This window comes from Kogia breviceps, chromosome 18 (assembly GCF_026419965.1).
Source record: "Kogia breviceps isolate mKogBre1 chromosome 18, mKogBre1 haplotype 1, whole genome shotgun sequence".
NCBI lineage: Eukaryota > Metazoa > Chordata > Mammalia > Artiodactyla > Physeteridae > Kogia > Kogia breviceps.
This window is the reverse complement of record NC_081327.1, coordinates 11535727-11563625: the sequence shown is the minus strand read 5'-3', so window position 1 is coordinate 11563625 and position 27899 is coordinate 11535727. Positions and strand designations below refer to the sequence as shown.

Sequence of the window (27899 nt, the reverse complement as noted above, 5' to 3'; positions counted from 1 at the left end):
GTGCTTATGAAAAAAAATGTTCTTGTTCTTAGGAAATACACACTGAAGTATTGCGAGGTAAAGGGACATCATGTTCAACTGAACTCGCAAATGGTTCAAAAAGACTGTGTGAGTGTCACGCACTTATGGAGACGGGGAGGGGAGAAGAGAGAATGATAAAACAAATGGAGCAAACAGTTGGCAAATCTGGCTGAAGACTACGCAGGAATCTCTTGTACTATTCTTGCTACTTTGCTGTAAGTTTATAATTATATTAAAATTAAGAGTTACCCCAAAAGCTCTTTTTTGTAGCCAATGAGAATGTCACGAAAGGGTTTTTTGGGGTTTTTGTTTTAAAATTTATTTATTTATTTATTTTTGGCTGTGTTGGGTCTTTGTTTCTGTGGGCGGGCTTTCTCTAGTTGCAGCGAGCGGAGGCCACTCTTCATTGCGGTGCGTGGGCCTCTCACTGTCGCAGCCTCTCTTGTTGCGGAGCACAGGCTCCAGACGCGCAGGCTCAGTAGTTGTGGCTCACGGGCTTTGTTGCTCCGCAGCATGTGGGATCTTCCCAGACTAGGGCTCGAACCCGTGTCCCCTGCATTGGCAGGCAGACTCTAAACCACTGCGCCACCAGGGAAGGGAAGCCCACTAAAGGGTTCTTTAAGTGGTGATGCTAATGCTGGTATGGAAAATCTTCCCTGAAAATCACCAATTTCAGACAGAATAGATAACCACACTGTGCCAGGCACTGTTTAAGCCCTTCACATGAATTGACCGATTTAATCCTCATAATCATCCTGTGAGGTGGGTGCTACTATTACTCCCATCTTAGTGAGGAGGTAACTAAAGCACAGAGAGGTTGAGTAACTTGCCCAGGATCACACAGCTGCTCTTAATCATAACAGCTCAAGCTCTTAACAATAAGAGACCATCAAGAGGGCCAAATGATCACCAGGATATGCTATGTTGGTTATTTAGAAACAAGCACTGCATTAACTGTGAGGGAGCAGAAAAGGAAGCTCTAGGGGAAAACTTTGGAACAATGAATGTAGGGGTTTTTTTGTTTGCTTTTTTTTTTTTTTTTTTTTTTTGTGCTAGGCGGGCCTCTCACTGTTGTGGCCTCTCCCGTTGTGGAGCACAGGCTCCAGACACGCAGGCTCAGCGGCCATGGCTCACGGGCCCAGCCGCTCCGCGGCATGTGGGATCTTCCCAGACCGGGGCACGAACCCGGGTCCCCTGCATCGGCAGGCGGATTCTCTCTTCCCTGCGCCACCAGGGAAGACCTGAATGTAGGTTTATGTGCTCTGAACCCCTGCCTCAACCTGACATTCAAGTCTATGTAAAAGTCAGTCTTGAATTATGGAAGGTTTAGCCAAAATAAAATAGGGAAATAAAATGGCTGCTTATTCTGAAGTGAACCTGCTAGCTGTCAACACTGGAGGAAAAATTAGAATGTTCCTCAAACATATCTGATTATTCTCAATATTTACTTTTAAATACACTAATGGCATAAGTTCAAACTTATAAAACAGGAGCATTCCCTTTGTCCCTGCAGTTTAGCTCCTAGATATTTACCCTATGGATATGTTCACACATGAGCAAACAATGGTACATACAAGAGGTGCTGTTTGTGATAGAAAAAGACTTAGAAGCCACCTAAATGCCCACAATAAGGGACTGGTTCAAAGGTACATCCACACAAGGGAATACTATGCAGTTAGTTTAAAAGGAAGCTCTTTCAAATAAGGACATTAAAAGATGTTTAAGGACTTCCCTGGTGGTGCAGTGGATAAGAATCCGCCTGCCAGCGCAGGGGACATGGGTGTGAGCCCTGGTCCGGGAAGATCCCACATGCCGCGGAGCTACTAAGCCCGTGCGCCACAATTACTGAGCCTGTGCTCTAGAGCCCGCGAGCCACAACTACTGAGTCTCCGTGCCACAACTACTGAGCCTGCGTGCCTAGAGCCCATGCTCTCAACAAGAGAAGCCACTGCAATGAGAAGCCCGCGCACCGCAACGAAGAGTAGCCCCCGCTCATTGCAACTGGAGAAAGCCCATGCGCAGCAACGAAGACTCAACGCGGCCAAAAATTAATTAATTTTTTAAAAGATGTTTACGATTATTAGCCATCAGGGAATGCAAATCAAAACCACAATGATATCATTCCAAACCCACTAGGATGGCAATAATCAAGAAGACAAATAATTAAGTGTTGGCAAGGATATGGAGAAATTGGAACGCTCATACACTACTGGTGGGAAAGTAAAATGGTACAGCCACTTTGGAAAACAGTCCAGCAGTTCCTGAAATGATTAAAAATAGAATTAACTCATGATCCAACAATTCTACTCCTAGGTATATACCCAAGAGGATTGAAAACATACATCTACACAAAATTTGTACATGAATGCTCATAGCAGCATTATTCATAATAGCCAAAAAGTGGAAACAACCCAATGTCCACACAATGCAATATTACTCATCAACAAAAAGAAATGAAGTACTGCCACATGCTACAACACGGATGAACCCTGAAAACCTGGTAAGTGGAAGAAACCAGACACAAAAGGCCACATATTGTATGATTCCATTTATATGAAATGTCCAGAAGAGGCAAATCTATACAGACAGAAAGCAAATTAGTGGTTGCCAAGGGCTTGGAGCGGGGGCTGGGGTAGAATATGGGAGGACTTGGGGATTGATGCTTAAGGAGTGTGGGTGTTTCTTTTCAGGATAATGAAAATATTCTAAACTTGTGGTGACGGACACAACTGTGTGAATAACCAAAAGCCACTGAAGTGTGCATTTTAAATGGGTGAATTGTGTCATATGTGAATTATATCTCAATAAAGTGTTTTTCTTAAGATCTTTATGTACTGATATGAAATGATCTCCAGGATATATATTAAATAAAAAAAAGCAAAGTGTGAAACTATCATATATTCTACCATCTGAGAAAATATAGTTATGTTCATAAGTGAAATGTTTCTGGAAGGACACATAAAACCCCAGTAACACTGATTGCTCCTGGAGAGGGGAACTGGATGACTGAGGCATCTAGACTAGAAGAGAGAATTGTGGTTTTTTTCTAACTGGTAATAGATACCAAGAAAGTATTAAAACTTTGAACACAATGAACACCTGTGTGCCCACCACCCAACTTTAAAAACTACTACCATACGGTTGGACCCCACGTGCCCCTCTCCAATCACATTTGGAGTTTATCATTCCCATGCATTTTATACTTTCGTTACACTCTTAAGTATCTATAACCAATATGCATTATTTTGCTTTTTTTGTTGTTGTTGTTGGTCGCGCGGCTTGCGGGATCTCAGTTCCCCGACCAGGGACTGAACCTGGGCCACGGCAGTGAAAGCCCCAAATCCTAACCACTAGGCCACCAGGGAACTCTCTATTTCGCATATTTTAAAACTGCACATATTCTTCTGTAATTTGCTTTTATCACCCAATGTTTTGCTTTATTCACATTGATATGTACAACTTTAGTTCATTTTCATTGAAGTGTAATATTCCACATCCAATACATAATGTAATACATCCAGTATTGATGTACTGCGTTGGCCAGAAAGTTCGTTCGGGGTTTTCCCTGTCATCTTACAAAAACCCGAACGAACTTTTGGGCCAACCCTATCTAATTTTTCCAAGGTGGCCACAACGTGATCTCTCATCCCAGATGCTCTTCTTACAATGAGACGCTGACATTCCTGTCACTGAGAAGTAGGGCCTATGGTCCCCCTTGAATCTAGGTGGGCTAGTGACTATGGCAGAAGAGAAGCAATGTGAGTGACTTCCAATGCTAGGTTAGAAAAGGCCATACGGTTTCCCCTGACTCTCTTGAGAAGCTTGCTCTTTGAACCCAGCTGCCATGTTGTAAGGAAGCCCAGGCCACATGGAGAGGCCACGTGTAGGCATTCTGGCTGATAGCCCACACTCAGGTTTTATCTAAGGGCCAGTATTGGTTAACCACCAGACGACCGGGGAAGCTTTCAAGAGGACGCCAGCCCCAGCCAAGGTGTTACAGCAAGCGCATGAGAGCGCCCAAGTAATAACAGTCTAATTGAGCAAGTCAGCACCCAGAGCCATAAGAGATACTGATTAGTGATCTGAGCCACTAAGTATTGAGGTTATTCATTATGCATTAGATAATTAGAACATCTATGTCACAATCTGCCCATTCTCCAGCAGATGGATATTTGGGTTGTTTCCAAGTTTTTTATGGCATTACAACAGTGATCTTATGAACATTCTGATACATGTCCTGTGTGCATGTGTAAGCTTCTCCAGAAGGGTAGTTACTGGGTTGGAGAATATGCCACCTTCAATTCCACTACAACCTATCAAACTATTTTCCGAAATGGCTGATACCAACTTACATTCCAACAGCAGTATACACTCCTATTATTCCAAATCTTCCCTAACACTTGAGACTTTAATTTTTTTGCTAGTCTTTTGCCCAGTAGGGCACAGAACAGTCATACTGTATATATCCTTCTGTACCTTTGAATTTTGTGTTGTTTGCATGAATTAATGCAAAATAAACATTTAAATGTACGCTAATAAATTACTGCTTTTCTGTTTTAAGCATGTTTTATATATTCGGGTTCCCCCGTTACTTCTTTTTCTTTTTTGGCCGCACCACGTCTCTCATTATCCAGCAGGCTAGCCCAGGCTCATCTACACAGTGGTGGCTGCAGGGTTCCCAAAAGCAGCACAAGAGGGCGGGCCCCACTGCACTCTTAAGCCCTATCAACTTAGCAAAGTTCGTATTTTGTACTTCCTAGGTGGTGGTCCATATTAGCTCTTAGCATCCCCGGATCCGCTTCCTCCAGCGGTCTCCAATTAGAAGAGTCCAACGACTCTTAATTCCTTTTTGGAATGGGGTGATATATGTATAAGTAAATCATCTGAAGAGTGCCAATAATCTTGGGGGAGAACTTCATTCAGATCTGCTAGCGACCCAATAAGAGCGTCTGCACTAAAGTGATATGATTGGAGTTCTTCAAATTCATCCCTGAATCGATCCCACCTTTCTCCATTGCAGCACTACTCGTAATAACAAGGAACTGGAAACAACCGGAATTCCCTTCCAAAAAGGACTGGGTAAGTAAGCTCGGCCGTTAACGTGCATGTGTGCTCGTCTGTGTGCACTGTGTGTTCCTCTTGTTGTATGTATGTGTGAATGTATGTGTGTGCGTGTGTGTGCACATGCACACACACGCACACACATCTCTGGAAGGCTTAGCCAAGACACTGGTAACACTAGTGGCCTCTGAGGAGTGGACTGGGGAGGTAGGAGACTTGGGAAGAGACTTTTCACTGTGAAGCCCTTTGTATCTTGGCATTTTGCACCGTGCGTATGTATTATTTATGCTCAAATACGTTTCACAGAACCAGAGAAAAAAATAACGCACCCCTGTGGGCCACAGCTGTTGGGGCTGGTTTGGGGGAATCGCCCTATCAAATGAGTGGGACACGGGCGCTCTGGAGCGGCTGGCTAGGAGGCCGAGGAGGTGTCCAGCTCCACCCTGTGTGGCAGCTGGTGCCAGGATGGGCATGGCCCTTAAGGCCTGAGGTCTCCCAGAGCTGCAACCGCTCCCTAGGGTAAGTTGGTGGGGGTGGGGCAACACGTACACCCAGACAAGTATAGCAAATCCGAAACCACTCTCCTATGACCCCACCCTCCCCTTTCCAAAAGGGCCTTGTCTCAAATCTGCGGCTGAGGCAGCACAGGGCAGGGGCTAAAGGGCGAGGCTCCGGGTCACCGCCCTGACGGCAAGCCCAGCGCTGCCACTTCCCAGCTGGTGACCCTTCAGCAGCTCGTTCCCCTCTGCGCCTCTGGAAGGAGGCAAGGGAGACTTGACTAACCTCCTCATCAGCTTTTCATGAGAAGTGAGCTGTACATGCTTTTATATCATTTCAGTTCCCATTACACATCAAGAAATTACCCCGTGCTCTTAAATTTAGTAACTGGAACTCTCCCAGTTAACTCTGGCAGTTGCTAAAATTATCCATGAAGTGGAACTCAAGGAAATTACTGGGGGCGGGGGGGGGGGGGCGTGTAAAAAGAAGAGTTGAAGATCAGCAAGAAACCTGAGTATATGTGTGAGCGCCTCCTTGTGGCCCTGACACAAAAGGGCGGCCTCTGGAATCTTCTTAACATTGCCACCCTTTGCTGTCCTTCTGAGGTCCAGAAGGTCCACGAGGGTCTGGCCTGGGCCCTCACCGGGAAGGGGGTCTGTGGGTCCTCCCTCTACCACTGCCCCTCATACTGAAGTCCAGCCCCTCACACCGCAGGCCCAGTGCTTGCGACGCCGCCTGACACACAGTAGCCTCCCCGAATGACGTTACCAAAAACCTAAAAATAAGTGGATGATCACTTACGAAGACAAAAACAGGTCTGGAGATGGATGACGGTGATGGTTATACAACAATATGAATGTACTTAATGGCACTGAACAGTATGCTTAAAAACGGTTCAAACGGTAAATTCTGGGCTATGTGTATTTTACCACGATGAAAACAAACCAAAAAAAAATGGATGAGTTCTAATCTCAGCTTTACCTGCAGTTACTTCTCCTCCAAACCCCTTGCCCACGCCTTGGTAATCTCCTTTTCAGATCCTGTTCTCTACATGGGAAAAGGGCCCCAACTCCCTTCTGGGTCCCCTCCTCTCTCTATACCCTTTTCCAGCTGGTATCGCCAGGTCCTCGGCTTTGAACACGGCTGTACCCTGAGCACCCCCCAAGCTGTTGCCCCAGCAGCCTGCCCACCTCTCAGTCAACCCCTGACAGCTCCCGCCCCAGCTGGCTCCACCAACCGCACCTTCCTCTGGATGCTCAAGCCCTCCATCTAGGTGTGATCCAGCCCCTCCCCTTGCCCCAGTTTCCAATCCACCCGTGTGGAGAGTCCGGCTGCCCCTTCCGAAGCGCACCCAAGGTCCACCCACTGCCTCCTCCCCATCCACCGTCTCTCCCCACGCTGCCTCCCCGCCTCCGCCCCTGCCCTCCCAGCGACTTCTCCTCCTCACAGCGGCCCAAGCAATCTTCGTAAAAGGCAACTCAGATCATCACTTGCCTGCTTGAAACCCTCCCAGACTCCTCAGTGCTCTTGGGAGGGTGTCCACATGCCTCCGGGCCCTCACTCACCTGCCAGCCACGCTGGTGTCCTCCGTGATCACTGTCCCGCCTCAGAGCTGTGGCCCTGGCTGTTCCTCTGCCTGAACGCTCTCCTCCTGAACTGCACGCAGACCACCCTACAGGTCACCTCCTCTGAAAGGCCTTCTTGCCCCAAACATCTAAGAGGCCCTGGTCACTTGCAGTCACCCTTCCAATTCTTTGGGCACGCCCTGAACAGTGCACTTAAAAATGGCTCAAATGGCAAACTGTGATGTACTGATTACTTTACCGCCTGTCTCCCTGGCTCGAGAGGTCAGCCACGTGGGAAGAGACTTGTCTGCCTTGCTCATGGATGGATCTCCAGCTCCTAGAACAGGCCCGGCAAAGAGTAGGTGCTGTGCAGTGGGGAGTAGGTAAACGGTCAAAGCCACAGGCACCCACACAAAGGAGGCCTGCGGTCTGGAAAGCCATCCACAGGCAGAGTGGCAGAAACAGGGGAAATCTGTGGGAGGGGAGAGCAGAGGGACAGAGCCCTGCGGTTGCCGAGGGGAGGAGGAGAGGCCCAACTAGACGGTGACCATGACCGTGACTCCCTTCACCTCAGGGCCTGCAGCAAAAACATGGCCCACCTATGTATGTGGGGAGCTTGACCCCCAGAGACGAGGCCCAACCCTTCGTGGGTGCCCCGCCCACACCGCGCTTCATGTGAAAAACAGTCCTGCGACTCGCCCTGAAGGAGGGGAGGGAAACAGTCTGAAAGTCACAAAAATATATTAAAATAGCTGTTTTCTTCTCTCGGTGCTGGCTTCCCTTCTTAGTGCCCCTTGCCCCCCACCTGCCACCACCTTTCAGGGGAAATGATGCCCAGGCAGGTGCCCCAGCTGCAGCCTGGGGTCTGGGGAGGTCCCTCCAGCCTAGGAGTGACGGCGGCTAACAGTCTCTACCGGCTCGACGCCACCGCCGCCGACGAGGGGGCCGCTGGGAGGCCGGAGGTGCAGGAGGGTCAGGCAGGACGCAGCGGACAGTCGGGCCTTGCCACAGGGACAGAAAACAGAAAAGAAATGAACAGAGTGAAGAGACGGAGAGAGAGAAGTCAAAGCATCGGGGGGAGGGGGCAGAGGAGGGAGGGAAGTGAGGAAGCCAGGGGTGTGGGGGATACGGGAGCCCCCTCAGACGACACCCACCCTGGGGGACACGGAGGCCCGGAGCCGGGGTTGGAGGCAGCAGATGTTGCTGAGAGGGAGGATGGGGAATGGAGGACAGGAAAAGGGCACTTGGCACTTGGAGAGGTAGAAAAGTGGGTCCTGCCAAGGCCATGGGCAGAGAGGAGAGAACAGAGGACGGGAGAGAAGGGAAAGTCCCAGAGCGGCAAGGCCGGGCCACAATGACCATCTCAGACTCAGAAAAACCGGGTGAATCCCCAGAAAGCTCAGGCTGGCAGAACGCCTGAGGGAGACAAGCAGTGTCATCCAGCAGCCGGCAGGGAGGCGTGAGCGCGCCCTCGCTGAGGACTCTGATGGAGCCTGGAGTCTGGAGAGGGGTCTGCGGCCCGCCCTTGGGCTAGAAGGTCCTGCGGCCCAGTCTTTTGAACACGCTCACAGTGCCCGCGTGGTCCATCTGGGCACCAAGGCCCTCGCTGGAGCTGCTCCCCCGGGGCCCCACCAGAGTCCTCTTAATGGTGACCTTGACCTCAGCCGAGGACTTACTCTTGGTGCTCGTGACCTGGCTGTCCTGGGCCTCCGGCACAAGGGCAGCCTTGCCCAGTCTCTGGGTGACGCTGACTTTGGATAGGGACTCCGGCTTCCTCTCGAGCCCAGGTCGTGAGGAAAAAGCCAGGCGCCGCAGCGTTGGCGCGGCAGCCGTTGCCGCCGAGCTTGTGGCCTTGGCTTTGACAGTTAGTGCGGGCTGGGGACTGGCTTTGGCTGGGGCCCGGCCTAGCTTCTTCAGGACCCCGGCATACTGCAGGACAGAGCTGCTGCTGTCATTGTCACTGTCCCAAGCCAGATCCTCGTCCATCTCTGGGGTGGCCCCCAGGCGGCTGAAGACTCCTGTGGGCTGTGGAGGTCAGAGACAGGACAAGTGAGTCCCTTAGCCACTCAACACGCATTCACAGAGCTGCCTCATCTGTGCCTACCTCACAGGGCTCACAGTCAGGAAGAACACCCACCGGTGACACACTAGACAGTGATCAGAGTCATGAGAGGGAAAGCCCACGGAGCTGGAGGAGGCCAGGAGGGGCCCCCTCCCTGCCCAAAGTTCGGGGAAGGCTCCCTGGAGAGGGACATCAGAGATGAGATCTGAAAGCCAAGTGGAAGTGAGTCGAATAAAGAGGGAGGGGAAAGGGAGGCGAAAGGGAAGACCATCTGCAAAGGTCTACAGGTGAACGTGAGAGAAAAGGCAAATTTGGTCATTCGCTCCACAGACGTTCTCTGAGTCCCAGGTCAATACCTGGCCCTGTGTTGGGCAGTGCTGGGGACCCAGTGGTGACCAAGACAGGCCTGGTCCTGCTCTCAGGGGGCTCACAGTCCAGTGGGGAAAACAGACCCAGCATCGGATATGGCACAAGTACTTCTCTAATTACGATAGGGAATTTTCTGGAGGTTCAGTGGTTGGGACTCCGCGCTCTCACTGCCAAGGGCCCAGGTTCAATCCCTGGGAATTAAGATCCCATGAGCCTTAATTAGTGTTCTTGGGAGGAGAGGGGAGCGCTGGAGAGCAGGGGACAGGGAGGCTTCATCTCCTCTCGGAGTTCAGGACAGCTTTCTCTGAGGCATCAACGTTTAAGAGAGTAAAGAGTGCTGTCTAAGTCCCCAAGACAGGAATAAGAATCATATTTACAGCACACTCACTACGTGTGAAGCTCTTTCCATGGCTGCATCTTCAAGCCACATGGTCCTGAGTGTTATTATCACACTCATGATAAGATTTAGGCAGTGAGCAAAAGCCAGAGTGGGTGAGCCCTGGTGAGCAAGGAAGAAAAGGCAGCTGGAGAGCTCCACCAGAGTTACTCAAAGGTGTCATTTAAAGATGCTCACCAGGGCTTCCCTGGTGGCACAGTGGTTAGGAATCCGCCTGCCAACACAGGGGACACGGGATCGAGCCCTGGTCCGGGAACATCCCACATGCCACGGAGCAACTAAGCCCGTGCGCCACAGCTACTGGGCCTGCGCTCTAGAGCCCGTGAGTCACAACTACTGAGCCCCCGTGTCACAACTAGTGAAGTCCACGCGCCTAGAGCCCACGCTCGGCAACGAGAAGCCACCGCAGTGAGAAGCCCACACACCACGACGAAGAGTAGCCCCCACTCGCCGCAAGTAGAGAAAGCCCGTGCGCAGCAGCGAAGACCCAACGCAGCCAAAAATAATAAAATAAAATTTTAAATATTTAAAAATAAATAAATAAAGATGCTCACCACTGCACCAAACAGCCCCCGTGCCACGCAGCTATACCTCACTTAGTCCTCACGACCACGCTGTGAGGTACTATACGGAGGAGGAAACTGAGGTACAAAGGGCTTAAGTGACACGGTCAAGGCCATGCAGCCAGGCGGTGGCAGAGACGGATTTGTGCCGGGCGACGGGCTCAGGCTGCCGTGGTTAGGCCCGCGGGACCGCAGGTGGAGGAGGAAGAGCGGGCTGCGCCTGAGCATGTGGTGAAAAGCCTCTGAAGGGTTTCCCGAGGGCGAGGGGGGAGGGCCTGTCCTGGAGGCAGCACGTGCTGCCGCTGCGGGAGAAGGGCCGGAGGGGTTCACAGGAGCTGTGCAGAGACCAGCTAGGAGGCCACTGCCCTACGCAGGCAGGGAGAGGTGGCAGACAGGTGGGGACAGATGGCCCCATCAGACTCAAGACTGCCTGGAGTGGGGACGGTGGGGCACCCGAGACAGGGCCCAGGGGAGGATTTGCTTTGGGGGAAGATGCTGAGGACAATTTGGGGACGTGGTGGTAGCAGGGGCCCGAGGGCGGCGTCCATGAGTTGCCTGACCCCCGGGGCTGAAAATTGGGAGAGAGGTCGGGATAGAAGAAGGACAGGGAAGCCACCAGTGCAGAGAAGGGCACTGGGCCTGGAAAGGTGGGTGAGACGGGGTGAGATGTATGTGGGAAATGCCAGGAACAACACCCAGGGAAGACAAGAATTTGAGAGTCCCCAGGGGCTCTCCCGTTCCCAACTCACTTTATTCCCCGTTGTCGTGTCTGCCTTGCTCTCGGCGCCAAGGCGGTCAAACACAGACGTCCTGTGGAGACCTGGGAGGGAAGTGAGGCCATCAGCCAGCGCCTGCTGGGCGGCCCCTGTGGGCCCAGGCCTGGCTGAGCGCCGTGCAGACAGGGAGGGGTCGACACAGCTAGCCCAGACCCCAGGCAGCTCTGGTCCAAGCAGGCACCGACTGGGCCCAGTTAGGCTTTACGTCTATGTTGTCGGCTAACACTGACCTTAACCCACACACTCCTGGCTGGTGTCAAATGTGGGAAGGATCAACTAAAATGGACGCTTCCGGTCCTCGCACCTTAGTACCAATTCATGAAGTGCATGTGCGGGAAGAGTTCTTAATCCCTTCTGGTTCCTTTCCCTCTTTTTTGGGCTACGGGCCTCTCAGAGAATCTGATGAATGGTAATGCTTTCCCTAAATAACAACCTAAAGAGCCATTAACAGGAGAATGCTTACTAGATTACAGTATAGAAGTACTATGAAAATATTAAACGACCATTAAAAAGAATGAAGAAGATGAAAAGATCTTCAATTAAAAAGTTATAGAACAATACATATAGGATAATGCTATTTGTGCTTAAAAAGAAAAAAATGCCTAGATATGTGTAAGTGTACAAACAGATGCATTTACATTCATAGATGCTGGTCTGGAAAGGTTAACAATACGTGTGGGATACAGGAGTGAGGGGAGAGAGTTTGTTTTTACTGTACATGGTTCTGCATCTGCTGGATGTTCTTCCACGAGAACGTTTACACTATGCTAGATGGAACGCTGTAAGGAAGACCATCTCTGTGCCACCAGATTCAAATCCCAGCTACGGACTGAATCTCAACCAGACACCTCTGGCTCGTAACGACGGTTCCTACTGGTTTGGGCACCTGCCCTCAGCCAGGCACAGTCACTCACTTAACAGGCAGGCTGGCACTGAATCCGTGCCGTGGTCCCTCGGGGAAGAGGCGCCAGCTGAGGCACCGAGGAGCCCCGATACGCTAACTGCAGGACAAGAGGACAGAGACGGTGATGCGTCCCCCTCTACTATGGTCACCATCACTGTCCCCTTGGTCCAAGACGCCCTGAACCCCATCAGGGCCTGCTTCTGGGCCAACGCCTGTAGGACGTGACCAACCGTGCAAGATGCAGCGAAAGGGAAACACAGTCTGTGCCCGCCGCTCCCCACCGGGGCCGGTACCTCGCGCTGCCTGCTGCTGCTCCAGGATCTTACGGGTCCGGGGGGTGGTGCCTTTGGGCATGTTGATAATGTACTTCCCCTCCATCTCGGCCGTGACCCGGCGCCGCTTGGTGGGACCAGTCAAGCTCTCCTCCTCCCGGCGGGCCAGGGCTGCTGGGGGAGGAGGGGGTGGTGAGCATCTTCTGGGATGGAATGTTCTCCTGGGGTGGGGGCTGGAAGCCCTGCAAAGGGCACACACGTGCCCTTTATCACCATGTGTTCACGTGACTGGAATCCCTTATCCTCCCAGCCACCCCCCAAGGCCACTGGCTGAACTACCGGGAAACTCAGGGGTCTGGGCACAGTGGGGTCGCAGAAGGCTGTGGCGGGCCTCCCAGGCTCTCTGTGGCTCTGGCCCTGTGTCCCCCAGCAGGTTCACCTCCCAGCCCAGCCAGAATCCCCTCAGATGGGGAAACCGCTGGGTGGTGGAAAAGCCATCGAGGTGGTGCTTTCACAGGTGTAATCACTTTTTAAAAATTAATCAAGGTATATACTTACAATTCGTGCATCGTGCATAAGTAAATTACACCTCAATTTAAAAGAGAGACTCTCCTCAAATGTGTTGAGTCGAGGAGAGCCAGTCCCTCCCAGGCTCCCCATCTTTTCAATACTTTAGAAATGAATTGTAACGTTCTTGCTCACGGCACACAAATCGAAAGATCAGAAGGGGGCCTGGGTGGCGGAGGTGGACGGGGCGTGATGGGGCCGGGGGGCCAGAACAGCCAAGCCCCCACCCTGGGCCTCAGTTTCAACTTGGGCCAAGATCACTGCTGTGGGGACGGGTCCAACAAAGGCGGGAGCGCGTGACGGACAGAAGGAGGGCCTGGGAACCCAGAGGCCGGAGTCCCAGTCCCAGCTTACCAGCTGAGACCTGGAAGAGGAACAGCGGCCAAGCATGGAAAAGCCTGTGGAGGAAGAAGGTCCGGGAGAAGGGAACATCAGGGCAAAGGCCCCACGACGGGAAGGAGCCTGGAGGGGAACCGAGGCAGCAAGCGAGATGTGAATCCACGTGTCGCAGGGCCCAGTAAGGCCACGGGGGAAGACGACTTTATTAGTGGAACAATGGGAAGCCCTGGAGAGCCCTAGACGAGGGTGTGAAAGGATCAGATTGAAGGTTTTAAAGGATCCCTCTGGCAGCTAAGAGGAAAGGTAGCTTCTTTACCTTTGACCCCAGGCATCAAGCACAGGGCCGGGCACCACTGCGGGGCTCAGTGACCATCTGTTAAAAAAGACTGAACCACCCATAGTCAACAATACTGTACTGTACACTTAAAATTTTGTGAAGAGGGTAGAGCTCACGTTAAGTGTTCTTACCACAATAAAATAAAAAGTACAAAAAGACTGAAACAGCCACCGCGTGAGAACTGCAGCGCACTCACGAAGCTTAAAGACACCATCTCAAGTGCTTCCAACCATCCTCTGGGGAGGGTGTCACCAGCCCCCTTCTACAGTGAAGCCCACAGAGGTGCAGTGATCTGACCAAGTCTGAACACTCTGGACACCTTGTGGCCTCCAATGCACCCTGCAACGTTGGGAACATGTCCCCCAAATACCGTCTGCCAACCCACATTCGCCTCCAGCTCCTCCCGCCACCGGCCTGAGTCCCCTCACCAGCAGCCTTGGCACTCTTTGCTGCCATCTTGTTGGACACGGTGACAGAGATCTTGGAGGTGCTGGTGTCCGGCCGCCTGGGGGGAGTGCCGGGTGGGGAGTCTCGGTTCAGGCTGTTGGTGATCATCCGGGAGGCGGCTGCCAGGAGGAAAGAGGAGAGTCCAGTGGGGCGGGGCCCTGGGAAGGGGGTCAGGATGGGGAAGGCGACCTTGGGGCCGGACCGCAAGGGGCAGGGAAAGGGCAGCCAGAGGCACCCTGTGGCCGCACTGTCAAAGAGGAGCATGCTTGGCGTGGGCCTGTCCTCCCAGGAACTAGCCCGCCCCTCCCTGCCCCGGGGGCCTTTCCTGAGGCCCCAGACCAGATGGGTTCCGAGCACACTTCACCTATCAGTTGCCCAGCCCAGCACTGAGCTCTTCCCTCCCCTCTCCCTCCACCACGCTGGCCTCCAGGATCTTCCTCGCTCAGCAAGTACATGCCCACTCAGGGCACTTGCTGGTCATAGGTCTGGCGTGCAGCTCCCCCAGTAGCAATGGGCTTGCTCTGTCTCTGCATTCAGGTCTCCTCTCAGACGGCATGTCCTCAGAGAATACTTCCCTGCCCTTATTACTGCTTGACATTAAAATTACATTTATGTTTCCTGGTAGACTCTCCCACAAGACTGCAAGGCCCACGAGGAGACACTGTCTGTTTATCGCTGTATCCCCAGTGCCAACCACAGTTTCTGGCACTTCACAGGTCTTCAATAAACATCTACTGAAAAGATGAACATGGTCACCGAACTTCCCAACACCCCTACTAGACGGGCTCCACTGTAAACCAATTTTATAGATGAGGAAACTGAGGTTCGGGGAGTGGGGTCACTCAGCCAGGGCCCTGGGCAGTGTGGGTCTGGCTCCAGTTGGGCTGGGCCAAGAAAAGAGGTGACCTCCCTCAGGGGTGGGAAGCAGTCTCTGGCACCCCTGTATTCTGTGGAGCAGGAGAAGAGATGTCCCAGCATGCAAGGTGGGCTACAGAGAGCAGACTGGAGGGCCAACTCCAGCGGGGGGAGGAGACAGATTGTGTCTCCAGGTGCAGCTGCTGCTAGCTTCAGGGTGCGGGTTTGCTGAGCTCTTGGGGAAGCCCTGCAGGGAGGGGAGAAGGGGAACCTTCACGCTACTACCACTTGCTCAGCAGGCCCAGCACCAACCCCCGCCCCACAATGGCTTTCAGACTTTGGTATTTTGTCCTACCTACCCCCCAAAAAAGCCTTCTCTCTTTCTGCCATGTGCTGTCTCTCAAAGCCTCCTGAAGTCCCCCATAATGACCCTCAACCCCTGATTATAATTCCATATTGCTCGGTTATTTTTTAAATTATAACTACAGCATACAGAAAAATACATCAAACCTACACAGATCGTTTAACATCAATTCCCATATACCCACCACCCAGGTCAGGAACCGGAGCACTGTTGGCACCCAGAAGTCCAGGGATTGGCCCTTCCCAACGAGACCTTCTCCCTGCCCACCACCCAGCAAGAAATGGTTGGTTTTCAGGCCTGCTCACTGCTGTTGATGATTTGGCATACACCCTCACCCTCCCGTGATCTTCCCAAGACATTTCTTCAGCCCGATAGGGGTGGCTTTCTTTCTTTCTTTTTTTTTTTTTTTTTTTTTGGCCTCACCCAGGCCCCAGCAGTGAAATCGCCAAGTCCTAACCATTGGACCGCCAGGGAATTCCCAGGGGTGGCTTTCTGATGAGTGGCTATGTGGAATCTGCGGCCAGAGCCTCCACCCACAGCACTCTGACAGGCCAAATGCAACACGATCGGGATTTTCTGCTACAAAACATAAGCAGTTGAGAGGGCCTGCCTCTTGCAGTGGCCACAGAGGGCAAGGTCTTGCTTAAAAGGGATATGATGTTTTATCACACCAGGTAAGCATCACCTGGGTGGAGGGAAAACAGCTCTGTCTGTGAGCGACTGAAGGTGAGCTGCAGTCAGGTGCCAGAGTACAACGAACTTTGTTCCTCCCAGTGCGGACACACACGTTCAATATTACAAAGTGTACACAAGTGACCGGAATGTTTTGGGGTACTCTTCTCCACCCTTTTCCATCTGTGCCCGTTTCCCCTACTCTTTCAACTGCCTGTTTTCTCCATCAGTATTTTTGTTTTAATTTTTTAAACTTATTTTAAACTCTTTAAGATACTCAAAATGGCATAAAAAGTACATACTACTTGATTACATTTATATAGGTTTGAAAGGCTGGCAAAACTAACTAAGCTGCTAGAAATCAGGGCAGTGGATACCCTTGAGAGGTGGTGAGTGACGTCAGTCATCTTTTCTGTTTCCGGATTTGGATGCTGCAGGCTACGTGCGTGCTCCATTTGTGAAAAGCCATGCAGCTGCCCCTTTGTCATCGGAACCCTCTTCTGTATGTCAGTTGAGGGAGACCATTGCAGAAACGAACCCAATTGGTTCAACCTCCCTTCGTCCCTGCCTTTGGGTAGGCCCTGACCACACTGATGCTGGGCTAAACCATGTGACTGGCTTTGGCCAATGGGACAGAAGCAAATGTTATACAAGCAGAGACTTAAGAGGTGCTTTGCACATTGGGTCCTGCCTTCTTATGCTGCTTTTGGGAACCCTACAATCACCACGGTGTAGATGAGCCTGGGCTAGCCTGCTGGATAAGGAGAGACATGTGGCCAAGTCACCTCTTTTGGCCCAGATGACACCAAGCCCACCATCAGATGTGTGAGGGAGGCCATCCTAGATCAAGAGATCTAGGAGCTGCCAAGTGACCACTGAGATCAGTCGAGCTGTCCCAGAGCAGAAGTGACCAGCCAAGTCACAGAATCATGAGAAATAAAAGTCTGTGTTTTCAGCAACATGGATGGACCTAGAGATTGTCATACTAAGTGACGTAAATCAGACAGACTTAAGAAAATGATACATATGAACTTATTTACTAAACAGAAATAGACTCACAGACAGAGAAAACAAACTTATAGTTACCAAAGGGGAAAGGTGGGGGGGCTGGATAATTTAGGAGTTTGGGATTCAAATATACACATTACTATATATGGAGTAGATAACCAACAAGGACCTACTGTGTAACACAGGGAACTATACTCACTATTTTATAATAACCTATAATGGAAAAGAATCTGGAAAAAAAATATATATATAGGGAATTCCCTGGTGGTCCAGTGGTTAGGACTCCGAGCTTTCATTCCACTGCAGGGGACACGGGTTCGATCCCTGGTCAGGGAACTAAGATGTGTGTGTGTGTGTGTGTGTGTGTGTGTGTGTGTGTGTGTGTGTAACTGAATCACTTTGCTGTATACCTGAAATTAACAAAAGATTGTAATAAATCAACTATATTTCAATTAAAAAAATTTTTTTTAAGTCTGTGTTTAAGCCAGTTTTGTGGTGGCCTTGTTAAGCCGCGAAAGCAAATTAATACATGTTAAGTTTTTTAAGTGTCACACTGCTGAAAAAAACAAAAGTATAAATACAGTTGATTCTCACCACTCAGATTCCATTTTGTAAATTCGCCTGTTCACAAATTTATTCGTAACCTCAAAACCAGTACTCGTGGTGCTCTGTGGTCATTCACAGACATGCACAGAGAGGCAAAAAACTTGAGTCGCCCAACACACGTTCCCAACTGAGGTCAAACAAGGCGACGCTCTGCCTTCCTGTTACAGCTCTCACTTAGTAAACAAGTCTATTTAGTGCCACAGTCTATTTACAGCCTCCTTATTGCTATTTTCACATCTTTGTGCTTTTTGTTAGAGATTTTGCTGTTTAAAATGGCCCCCAAGCATGGTGATAAGGTGCTGTCTAGTGTCCCAAGTTCAAGAACGCTGGGATGTGCCTTATGGAAAAAATATGTGCGTTCAATAAGCTTCGTTCGGGCATGAGTTTTAGTGCTGCGGGCTGTGAGTTCAATGTTTATGAATCAACACCATATATTAAATAAGGTGTCTTGGAACAGAAACACACATAAATAAGGTTGTGTATTGGTCAGGTGATGAAAATGTGGTGACCCCGTATTCCCCTGGGAGAAGTGATTCAGTATTCACTGACTCGGTGTTCGCAGTGGCTGTGTAGAGTGGAACGACCACACACGAAAATCCATTGTATATACAGCCACTCACTACCTAAGAGACGAGAGCCTCGGACGGTTTGCTTCCACCTCTGCAAACTCCAGGTATGTCCCCTTCACTGCTGGAGTGTAAGAATGAAGGAAGGGAGGGCTGAACACGTGGGACTCACCGCTACAGGCGCCTCGGCGAATCTCGCCTGGAAGGGGGCTGGGGCTGCAGGGCACCGACTCAGTGGCAGCTTTGCACATGTCCTGTAAAGAAAAGGTGCCCGGTTACCATGGGGACAGGGGCATGAGCTGGCGGAAGAGGGAACCCAGATATCTGAGCAAAACTCGGGGGACCAGAGCCTGAGCTGTTAGAGGTTTCAAAACATTTCCCTTCTGATGATAATGAAACATCAGACAAACCCAAACTGAGGGACATGCTACACAACACCTGACCAGTACTCTCCAAAACTGTGACGGTCATCAAAAACCTGGGAAGACTAGGAAACTGTCCCAAATCAAAAGAGACTAAGGAGACGTGAGAAGTAAATGCCATGTGGTATCCTGGAACAGAAAAAGGACATTAGTGGAAAAACTAATGAAATCCAAATAGTCTATAATTTAGTTAACAACAGCATACAACTAATGTCCATTTCTTCGTTTTGACAAATGGACCGTGGCTATGGAAGATGTTAACATTAAGGGAAGCTGGGTGAAGGAAGTACAGAAACTTTCTGTACTACTGTTGGAACTTTTCTATAAATCTAAAATCGGTCTCAAATTTAAAAGTTTAAAGAAATCATTTTGCTCAGTGACCTCCGTGATAACTCAGCTAACATCCCTGGCTTGTTTCTCAAGCCCTCGCTGCGGGGTCTTGTCCTGGATGGTGGACAGATGAAGGCCTGTCCCTGGGATGGAGGGAGCTACTAAAATTGACGAGAATAACCCCAGCAGCCATCACTCGGTAAAGTGGAGTGCTGGAGAGCGCAGCTCTGAAGCAAGCTTCCTTCTCAGTCAAATGGAGGGAGAAGTAAGTGAGCTCATATGAGTAGAGGATGAAGACAGGGCCTGACAGGCCACGTTAAGTGCTTGGTAAGTGCTATCATAACTAAACAAGCTCTTCACTCCAGACCTGGCACTTGGTGCCACATACACTTTCTGGTAACTGGTCACAGCGACCCCATGCAGCAGGGCTGTGTGAAAAGCCTGTTTCAGAGACGCAGGGAGGTGAAATCACTAGTCCAAGGTTACTGTAAGCAGAAGGGCCAAGAATGGAACCGCCATGTTGTTGGCCAAGCCACCAACTGGGTCCCACATAGAAAGCTCCTGTTCTGGGGACAGAGAAAGAGTCCTGGTAAGGCTAGCTATCATGAGGAAGATGAAAACTAGTAATAGTAATACTTATAGCGATCCCCTACTGCGGCCTGCTGTTTACACTGTCCTAGGGCTTTATATAGCTTAGTACTCACAACCCTCCTGCAAAACTGGTTTGCCTACATACATCCTACAGGTGGAGAAAGTAAGGTTCAGAGAGGTTAGGCAACATGCCCAATATCACACAGCACACAATGGAACCAGCCTTGGAATCCAGTCTGCCTACCTTTACTTCCAAGCCTCCCGTCGGCTCTGCCATTGCCACTCTACCCCACCCTAAATCCAGGAACAGAGGGGTCGAGTGGAGCACCCACCTGGCGGTGCACCACCTTGGCATGCTTGAGGATGGCAATGATGTCGCCCACCACAGTCACGCCCAGCTCATTCATGATTTCCTTGTTGAGATCCAGCAGCATGCTCTTCTGGATCCTGCAGGGGAGGGTCAGCAGGGAGGCCACAAGTGGGCCAGGGTGGGTGGGCCAGCCAGCCCCCTGACTCCCCTCCTTTCCCCAAGTTCAGCCCTGTCCCCTCGGCAGCCTTACCTATTATCCACAAACATCACTGCGTAATTGACAGCAGGTCCCGGAGGAATGCCGGCCTCCTTAAAGAACTGGATCCACTCGGAAGTGGCTGGGGGGTGGGGGCATGGACAGGGCTCATTATTCACATTACTCTCCTTAGAGAAGAGGAGCAGCAAAACCACAACAGCAGCAGCTCCCACAGATTAAATGCTTATTAAATGCCAGGCCCTGGGCCTGAGAGCTTTGCATATACGATGGAACTAAGTTGGCCTGACGGCCCTGTGAGGTCAGCAGCATTGACGCCCCCATTTTGCCAGTGAGGAAACTGAGGCAGGGAGAGGTCGGGGGACTCGCCCCAGGCCACCCGGCTAACAAGAGGCAGACTCCCCGAGCCCCTGTGCTTCCATACTACCCTTCTCCTTGCAGTTCCACCCTGCTCTGGAACGTGACCCGCAGCAATCACCCCCCCCATGCTTGGCCAATGACTGGTTTGGGGGAGCCAGAGCTCTGGGTTCTCCACCCAGGTCCCCATCAGCAGGTGTGGGTCCAGAGGGTGACAGGATTCACAGGTGGATGGAAAGAAGGGTTGCAGAGCTGAGCCCTGGGTGTCAGAAGCAACCCCCCTCTACACACACACACACAGAAGGAGCCCGGCCTCAGAATGAGGCCAAAGCATAGGCTTTGGTTGGAGCATGGGTTAAAATCCTGGCTCTGCCATCTCCCGGCTGAGGGACTTTGGGCAAACGCTTGGTGCTTCGGTGTCCTCTAGGGTAATACCTTCAACAAGTATGCACTGAGCACTTGGCACACACCAGGTCCTCCTCTAGGCACTGGGGATACCGCAGGGCACAAGACAGAGTCTCTTTCCTCATGCACCTGACACTCTAGTGATAACGGCACTGACGTCCTTGGTCATTGTGCAGACTAAAGAGAAAGTCCACAAAAAGGACTCTAAGTGGCACGTGGCCCAGAGGATGTCCTCAACCCATTGCAGCCATCATGATGATGATGATGATGAAGGGGATAATGGTGACGATGATGCCACCGCTACACATGGAGCCAAGACCAGGCAGACCCCATCCATGCAGCCTTACTGCTTCCAGAGTTCTCTCTTGGCCTCTTGGGTGTGACCTTCAAACTGACCCTGACCTGTCAGGCCAGGTGTCAGAGAAGATCATTGGTTCCAAGGAGAACTTTTTTTTCACATTTTAATCTCTCTGAAACTAGGATTTACCTCACAATTGATGGTGTGCCACAATTTCATTGGCAACATTTTTTTTTTTAATCTTTCTCAGGGTACATAACAGTACATCCAACAATCCATGCTATTTTAGATAAGAAGAAATTTGGTGTTACTGTGCCCATTTTGCTGATAAGACAACTGAGGCTCAGAGCAGGGAAAGAGACACACTCTGGATGAGACACTGCATGGGTGGGGGGTAGGGGGCTGAGGCGCATCCCCTCCCAAAGAGGCCCCTGCCCACCCAGCCACAGGCCAGTCTCCCTGGGCCCGAGGCAAGTGAGGAGCTCATGCCTCAGGACATCCTCCACCAGCCCAGAGGGAAGGCGGACGTTTTTCTACTTTTCACAGGCACTATCCACCTGTCCAGGCATGGGGCCCTGGGTTCCCTTAGCCAAAAGCAGGCACCTTTGTCTAACTATCAAAAACCACCACACAATAGTTCCATTTATGTGAAATGTCCAGAAGAGGTAAATCTGTAGAGATCTATAGGGACAGAAAGTAGATTAGTGGTTGCCAGGGACTGGGTGGGAGAGCAGCGGGGAGGGGAGAGTGATTGCTAATGGGTATTCGGGTTCTGCGGGGAGTGATGAAAATATTTTGAAATTGATTGTGGTGATGGTTGCATAACTCTGCGAACACAGAATATAAAGACCATTGAATCGTACGCTTCAGTGAATTGTATGAAATGTGAACTGCCTCTCAATTAAGCTGTTATTAAGGGGAGGAAAAACACCGCATAGGTTGGGGGTAGCTAGCTGCCTGAAGCAACGTCAAGGAACTGCAAAAGTCCTCCTGTCTGGCCCTCACCATCATTTTGTGTCCTACTAAGGAGGAAAATATGCTGCCAATTAAATGATCACAAGCACCAGCTGTAAGATGAACCCCCATTTCAGAAATATGAATGTGGGCCACAATGTGTGTCTTGGACTCAGAGGTGTGGCTTGCTGTACACACCAGGAGACATGCACTAGAAGATTCACAGCAGCTTGTCTGCAACCCAGAAACAATGCAATATCCACTGACAAACAAATGGTGGCTGCTCGCACAGTAAATACTATGGAGCATTGCAAAGCAAAGAACTGCAACTACACACGGCACCAGAGCTGACTCTCAGACACTGCGCCGAGCAACAGAAGCCAGACGCAAAAGAACTCATGGCGTGATTGCATTCGCGTAAGTTCAAGACCAAGTCTACAGGAATGTTTTCATTAGTGGTACAACTATAAGAAAGGTAAGGAGAGATTATCACAAAGAGAAGATAGTGGTTTATTCCATCTGGAGGAGGGAGGGGGCGTATGATTGGGTTGGAGCTCTCAGGGGGGCAGGCAATATTCTAGTTCTTGACCTGGACGGTGGTTAGAGGGGGGGGTGCTTTTTAAAAACCTTTTTATTGAACTATCATTTTCACCCACAAAAGTACACACAAGTCGACACATTTTCATAAACCAACATACCCATGTAACCAGTACCCAGATCAAGAAATAAAACATTTCCAACATTCCAGAAGCATCCCCTGCCTCACATTCCCTAGGCAGTCACTTCTCCCTGCCTCGCAAGGGCAATCAACACTTTCTAGCAGCAGAGATTGATTCTGCCTGCTTCTGTGCTTTATATAAATAGAATCATAAAGGATGCACTCAGATGTTTGCTTTTTAATTGCTCTTATGACCACACAAATATGTTTTATGTACTTTTCTATACATACAAATCTCCCAAAATTTAAAAGCTACCACCTAATAATCTCTGTGCCTTGGAAATCCCCAAGTACAGAGTTCGAAGAGAATGTGGTGATAGAGCTCAGGAGAATAATAACAGCTAACATTTGCTGAGAACCATGCCCAAGATTTTACATGCAATAACCTTGTAATCCTTACAACATCCCAGGACGTTACCACCTCCATTTTACAGGTGAGAAAATCGAGGCTCTGAGAGGTGATACGAGAAATCTGCTGGGCTTCAGGACTTTATGGCCTAAGTTCTTTATGGCCAAAATACGTTGTCAGCAGGCCAAGATACAGAGCGGAGGTGGAGAGGCCCGCAGCAGGCCCTGGCCCTCCCTCCACGTTCCCCGGAGCACAGCTGTTTCTGCCAGTGACCAGCCCTCCCTCCCCCAGCCCGCTCCCCCCACCAAGGTCATACCTCAGCAAGGGCAGAGGGGAGAGGGGGCCCCCGAGAGAAGACTCACCCATAGTTACAGAGACCATTGTCCCCCTCGCCTTCACTCTGCTCCCTGCAGCCTGCAAGAGAGAACACGGGGAGAGCACCCATGAGTTGCCGCCGGCTAAGTGTCCGTCCCTCTCTCGCTGCCTGTCTGCCTGCCAGAGGAGAGTTCCCGGGCTGGGGGCTCACAGCCCAGGAATAGCCTGGAGCAGCTGGCAGGAAGTCAGCCTGGGGCAGAGCTGTCACCACAACTATCACTCCTGCCTCCGATAGGGCAGCGAATGTCCACATCTCCATTCCCACACACCTCACAAGTTTCTGGCTGGAATAAGAGAGGGACAGAAAAAAAGACACCCCCTGCCCGAGACCTTAACCATAAATACCCATTCATTTACCCATTCAAAAACTCTTTCCTGAGAACCTACTGTGTGTGAGACACTGTTCTAGGAGCCAGGAATACTGAGGTTAACAAAAACCAGAGCTTGAGGACTTCCCTGGCGGTCCAGTGGTTAAGACTCCATGCTTCCACTGCAGGGGGCACAGGTTCGATCCCTGGTCAGGGAACTAAGATCCCACACGCCGCAAGGCGCAGCCAAAAACAAACTCCAGAGCTTGGCATCTAGGTGGGGACATGGGAAACAGGGAGACAGAGAGTAAACAAGCAAACCAGTTGACAATATCACGTGTCAGAAAGGCTTTAGCGTTATGGAGAAAACACAGAGGGCCCGAGAAGGGAGGGCTTGCTATTCTAAATGGGTGGTCGGAGAAGAGCTCTCTACAGTGACATTTAGAGACCTGAAGGAGGTGGAGGAGTAAGCCATGCAGTTTTACAGGGGAAGAGTGTTCCAGGAGAAGGTACAGCAAGTTCAGTGCCCTGAGCCAGGAGCCCATCTGGCGTGTCTGTGGGGCAGCAGGAACGGGGGAGGGAGCAGGGAGGCAAGTGAGAGCGGCCAGGGCAGACAGGTGGGGCACCAGTCAGGAGGGGCTCCCAGAGCAGAAATGGAAAACCAGTTTTCGCTTGGATAAGATCAGCAGGTGCCAGAAAGGTGTTAAAGACATATTAGCCCCAACAGAGACTTTCTCCTGCACATGAACAGCAGTGTTGAAAGAGAACTAGCAGAAATCGTTTCCTCGCCGGATGCTTCGCTACTACCTGACTCCAGGACCACCTATTCCATGCTGCCCTGGCTCAAACGTCCCACCTGGCCCGCCTCCTCTTCTCAGTCCCTGCCCTCCCCCCTCACGCCGCTCTCTTCTACCCACGCCAGCCCCCAGTTCTGATCTTTTTCACCCATTCCTCCTCCGCCTCCTCTACAGGGTGCGGAAGACCCACTGTCCAGCACCTTTCTGTTTACCATCACGTACAATCTGCCCGTTCCCGCCCCCCGCCCCCATTTTTATGGTATCACAGAGATAGTACAAGAGTAAGGACTCTGGAACCAGACTTGCAGGATTCGAATCTGGCTCTACCACTTACTAGCTGTGTGACCTTGGCAAGTGACTTCACCAGTCGGGTTTCAGCGTCCCCATCTGTAAACCGGGATGGTACAAACATTACTTGCCTTAGAGGACTGCTGTGGGGCTAGATGAGTTTCTACGTACAAAGCGCTCAAGAGTGCCTGGTGTATACTAAGTACCTACTCTAGAAGTGCTGGTTCTTCTTATTCCCCCGGCCTCCCACCCCAGCTTTCCCTCTAACACCCAAGTGCTTTGCCTGCCACCCACTTTTCACACAGAATGTCACCTGTGCCTGGAAGGCTTGCTCCTCCTGTCCTCCTGGCAAGCTCTCCATCACTCTGCTTGGCTGCCACCTGCTCTGTGAAGCCTCCCCAAAGTCCCCAGATGTGAGGCTCTCTCCTCTACTCCCAAGTAGGATGGTGAACATGACCACGGACATCACTTCACCCTGCACTTGGCTCCTAAGATCCCTTTTCCCTTCGGGATTTTACCACTGGACAAAGACAATACAACCAACATCTCTCAAAGAGCAAGGCATGGAGAGGCTTCAGTAAGTCAGACAGAACAACAGCATTTCACATACCAAGCACTAACTATGCACCGGGACCAATGCCAGGCATCAAGCTGATGCCTTAAAACCTCCTCATGAGTGAGGACTATAATTAGCCCCATTTTAATCAATGAAAAAACCAACTCATTGTGGTGCAGTCATTTGCCAAATGCCACATCTACCAAGCACTTTACTAGGATTCAAAAACAAGTGCTCCCTGATTCCAATGCCCATGCAGCAGCTCCTGCTGAATGTTTACGTGCCAGGCACTGAATATGTTCACATCTCAGTGACTCCTCACGACCACCCGCGGTAAAAAGTAAAACTGACCTCCAAGTTACAGATTCGAGTGGCAGGTCCGAGGTCACACAGCAAGTAACTACCGGGCCAAGGTTTGAACCCAAGTCAGTCAGTGGCTATGATTAACACTGGTCAAGGGATTACTATGAGCCAGGCACTGTGGTCTGTCTTTGCAAAGTTTCAGTTAACACCTATCAGGAGGCTCTAAGTACTGGTATCCTCCCACTATAACTGCAGAATTCCCTGCTGGCCTCAGTGTCCTCTCTCCACCACTAAAAGCCCATCTCCAGCACTGACTTTCTGAACAGTGAAGATTATATAACATTAACAATAATAGGGCTTCCCTGGTGGCGCAGTGGTTGAGAATCCGCCTGCCGATGCAGGGGACACGGGTTCGTGCCCCGGTCCGGGAAGATCCCACGTGCCGCGGAGCGGCTGGGCCCGTGAGCCATGGCCGCTGAGCCTGCGCGTCCGGAGCCTGTGCTCCGCAACGGGAGAGGCCACAACAGTGAGAGGCCCGCGTATCGCAAAAAAAAAAAAAAAAAAAAAAAATGACAGCTCCCGAAATTCAAGTAATCACCAGGCACCAGACTCCCCATCCTAAGCCCTTAGAAGGCTTGGCTCCAAATCTCGATTTTTACCACTTCCTAACCCTGACTCTGGGGCAAGTGGCTTAACCTTTCTGGATCTCACTCCCTTCCACTATAAAATAAGAATGATAGGAGTTATTGTACATCAACTATACTTCAATTTTAAAAAAAGGACAAGCATATCTATTCTTAAAGTGCTTAGAAGGGTTAACAGAGTTTATAAACGCCAAGCCCTTAGAACAACGTTCAGTAGGTTTTGTACATGTGCATTAAATAAATCTTAAGTGAGTCAGGAAAAGGGTAGGACAGTCACTGAGCTGATGTCAGTCATACGCAAAGCGTGAGCTGAGAACAGAGTATAACTTAACAGGGTCCACGGGATCTGACAACACAGAACCACAATAGTACAAGTTATTCCCTCTTCAATTCTTTCAGTTTCTGTCTACAATTTAATAGACCGTTCTGCTTCCATTGGAGTTCAGGTTAAGTTTTCCTTCTTCTCACGGCCAAAATGCTAGTTTTCCATTAACAAAGCAATACAAATTTTCTTTCTCAAATGAACTGACTGGAGGAAAATGCATCAGTTTTAAAGAAAAAGAAAAATGTAATACTAAGGGATTTGGCAAAATTTATCAAATAGTAAGTGGCAGGATGTCGATTTGCCCAGCTCCAGATTCCAAGTTTTTCCTATCGCCGTCTCTGAGCTTCCTTCCTCCTCTCTTCCTTGCAAGTCCCATCTACACCAATGACTCTCAGAATCATTTTTATTATAGTCCCAATCTACTGAGCTCCTGCTCTATACTGTCAGGTCCTATGCTAAGGAGTTTACGTGCACATTTCCTCAGCATTCTCACAATGACTCTATGATACTGGGGCTATTAGCCTTCGTTGTATAGACGAGGAAAACGAGGTTCAGACAGGTGAAGGCACAGGTCCACTACCACAAAGTGTAGCTAGGACTTGAACTGAAATCTGTTGGCTCCCAATTCCACGCTCCCACACCTAGATCTTCCACACCAAGTACAAACATCATCAACAATACAAACAATAACAGTATAGCAACCAAGTGAGCAGTGTGCCACACGCTGAGCTAGGGTCTCCGACATGCATGAGCTGACTTCTCACTCCAACCCATAAAGAGGATGCCATAGCCAGATTCTGGTCCCCATTCTACAGAGGAGGAAACTGAGGTTCAGAGAAAGAAGTACCTTGTCAAGAACCGAGCCGCACAGCGGCGCCAGGACTGAGTCCGGAACCCCGGGCGCCATTCATCCCCACCTCATCCAACCCAGTCCCACCACCCACGGCCCGCGCCTCACCTGGTCCTCTGAGCCCGCGCCCACTCGCGCCGCCCGCCCTCCCACCCGGCGGCGCCAATTGTCAGACCCTCCTCCTTCGGCCCGGCTGCCCGCCCCGGAAGCACCGTCCTCGCCGCCGGAAGCCGGACTTACCGGCCCGCGGCCGCTC

The 27899-nt window shown here is 50.7% G+C and overlaps 2 protein-coding genes across 31 annotated transcripts in view; both read right to left on the bottom strand.

The window, feature by feature from the left end:
• The window catches only part of AKT2 (AKT serine/threonine kinase 2), a 62008-nt gene extending 54232 nt beyond the window's left edge, over positions 1-7776 (bottom strand). Inside the window, exon 1 of the mRNA XM_067019407.1 lies at positions 7146-7776. The gene's annotated coding sequence lies outside the window, so the exon portion shown is untranslated. The remainder of the gene's footprint in view (positions 1-7145) is intronic.
• A 93-nt stretch (positions 7777-7869) lies between these two features.
• C18H19orf47 (chromosome 18 C19orf47 homolog) lies at positions 7870-27857 on the bottom strand. Of its 30 annotated transcripts, XM_067019417.1 has the most exons (14): positions 27752-27850; positions 25012-25064; positions 23930-24153; positions 23560-23611; positions 20153-20240; positions 19925-20039; positions 18422-18503; positions 14160-14297; positions 13711-13780; positions 13410-13453; positions 12510-12662; positions 11286-11356; positions 8822-9170; positions 7870-8146 (listed from the first exon to the last, which is right to left on the bottom strand). In XM_067019417.1, the coding sequence occupies exons 4-14, from the start codon at positions 23576-23578 to the stop codon at positions 8046-8048; spliced, it is 1230 nt and encodes a 409-aa protein (XP_066875518.1). In that variant the 5' UTR covers positions 23579-23611; positions 23930-24153; positions 25012-25064; positions 27752-27850; the 3' UTR covers positions 7870-8045. The 30 variants fall into 30 exon arrangements, with proteins under 30 accessions (XP_066875518.1, XP_066875511.1, XP_066875519.1 ...); XM_067019410.1 differs by lacking the exon at positions 13410-13453 and having other exon boundaries at positions 12510-12730; XM_067019418.1 differs by lacking the exon at positions 13711-13780 and having other exon boundaries at positions 13410-13517; positions 27752-27849.
• Between the last annotated feature and the right edge of the window lie 42 nt (positions 27858-27899).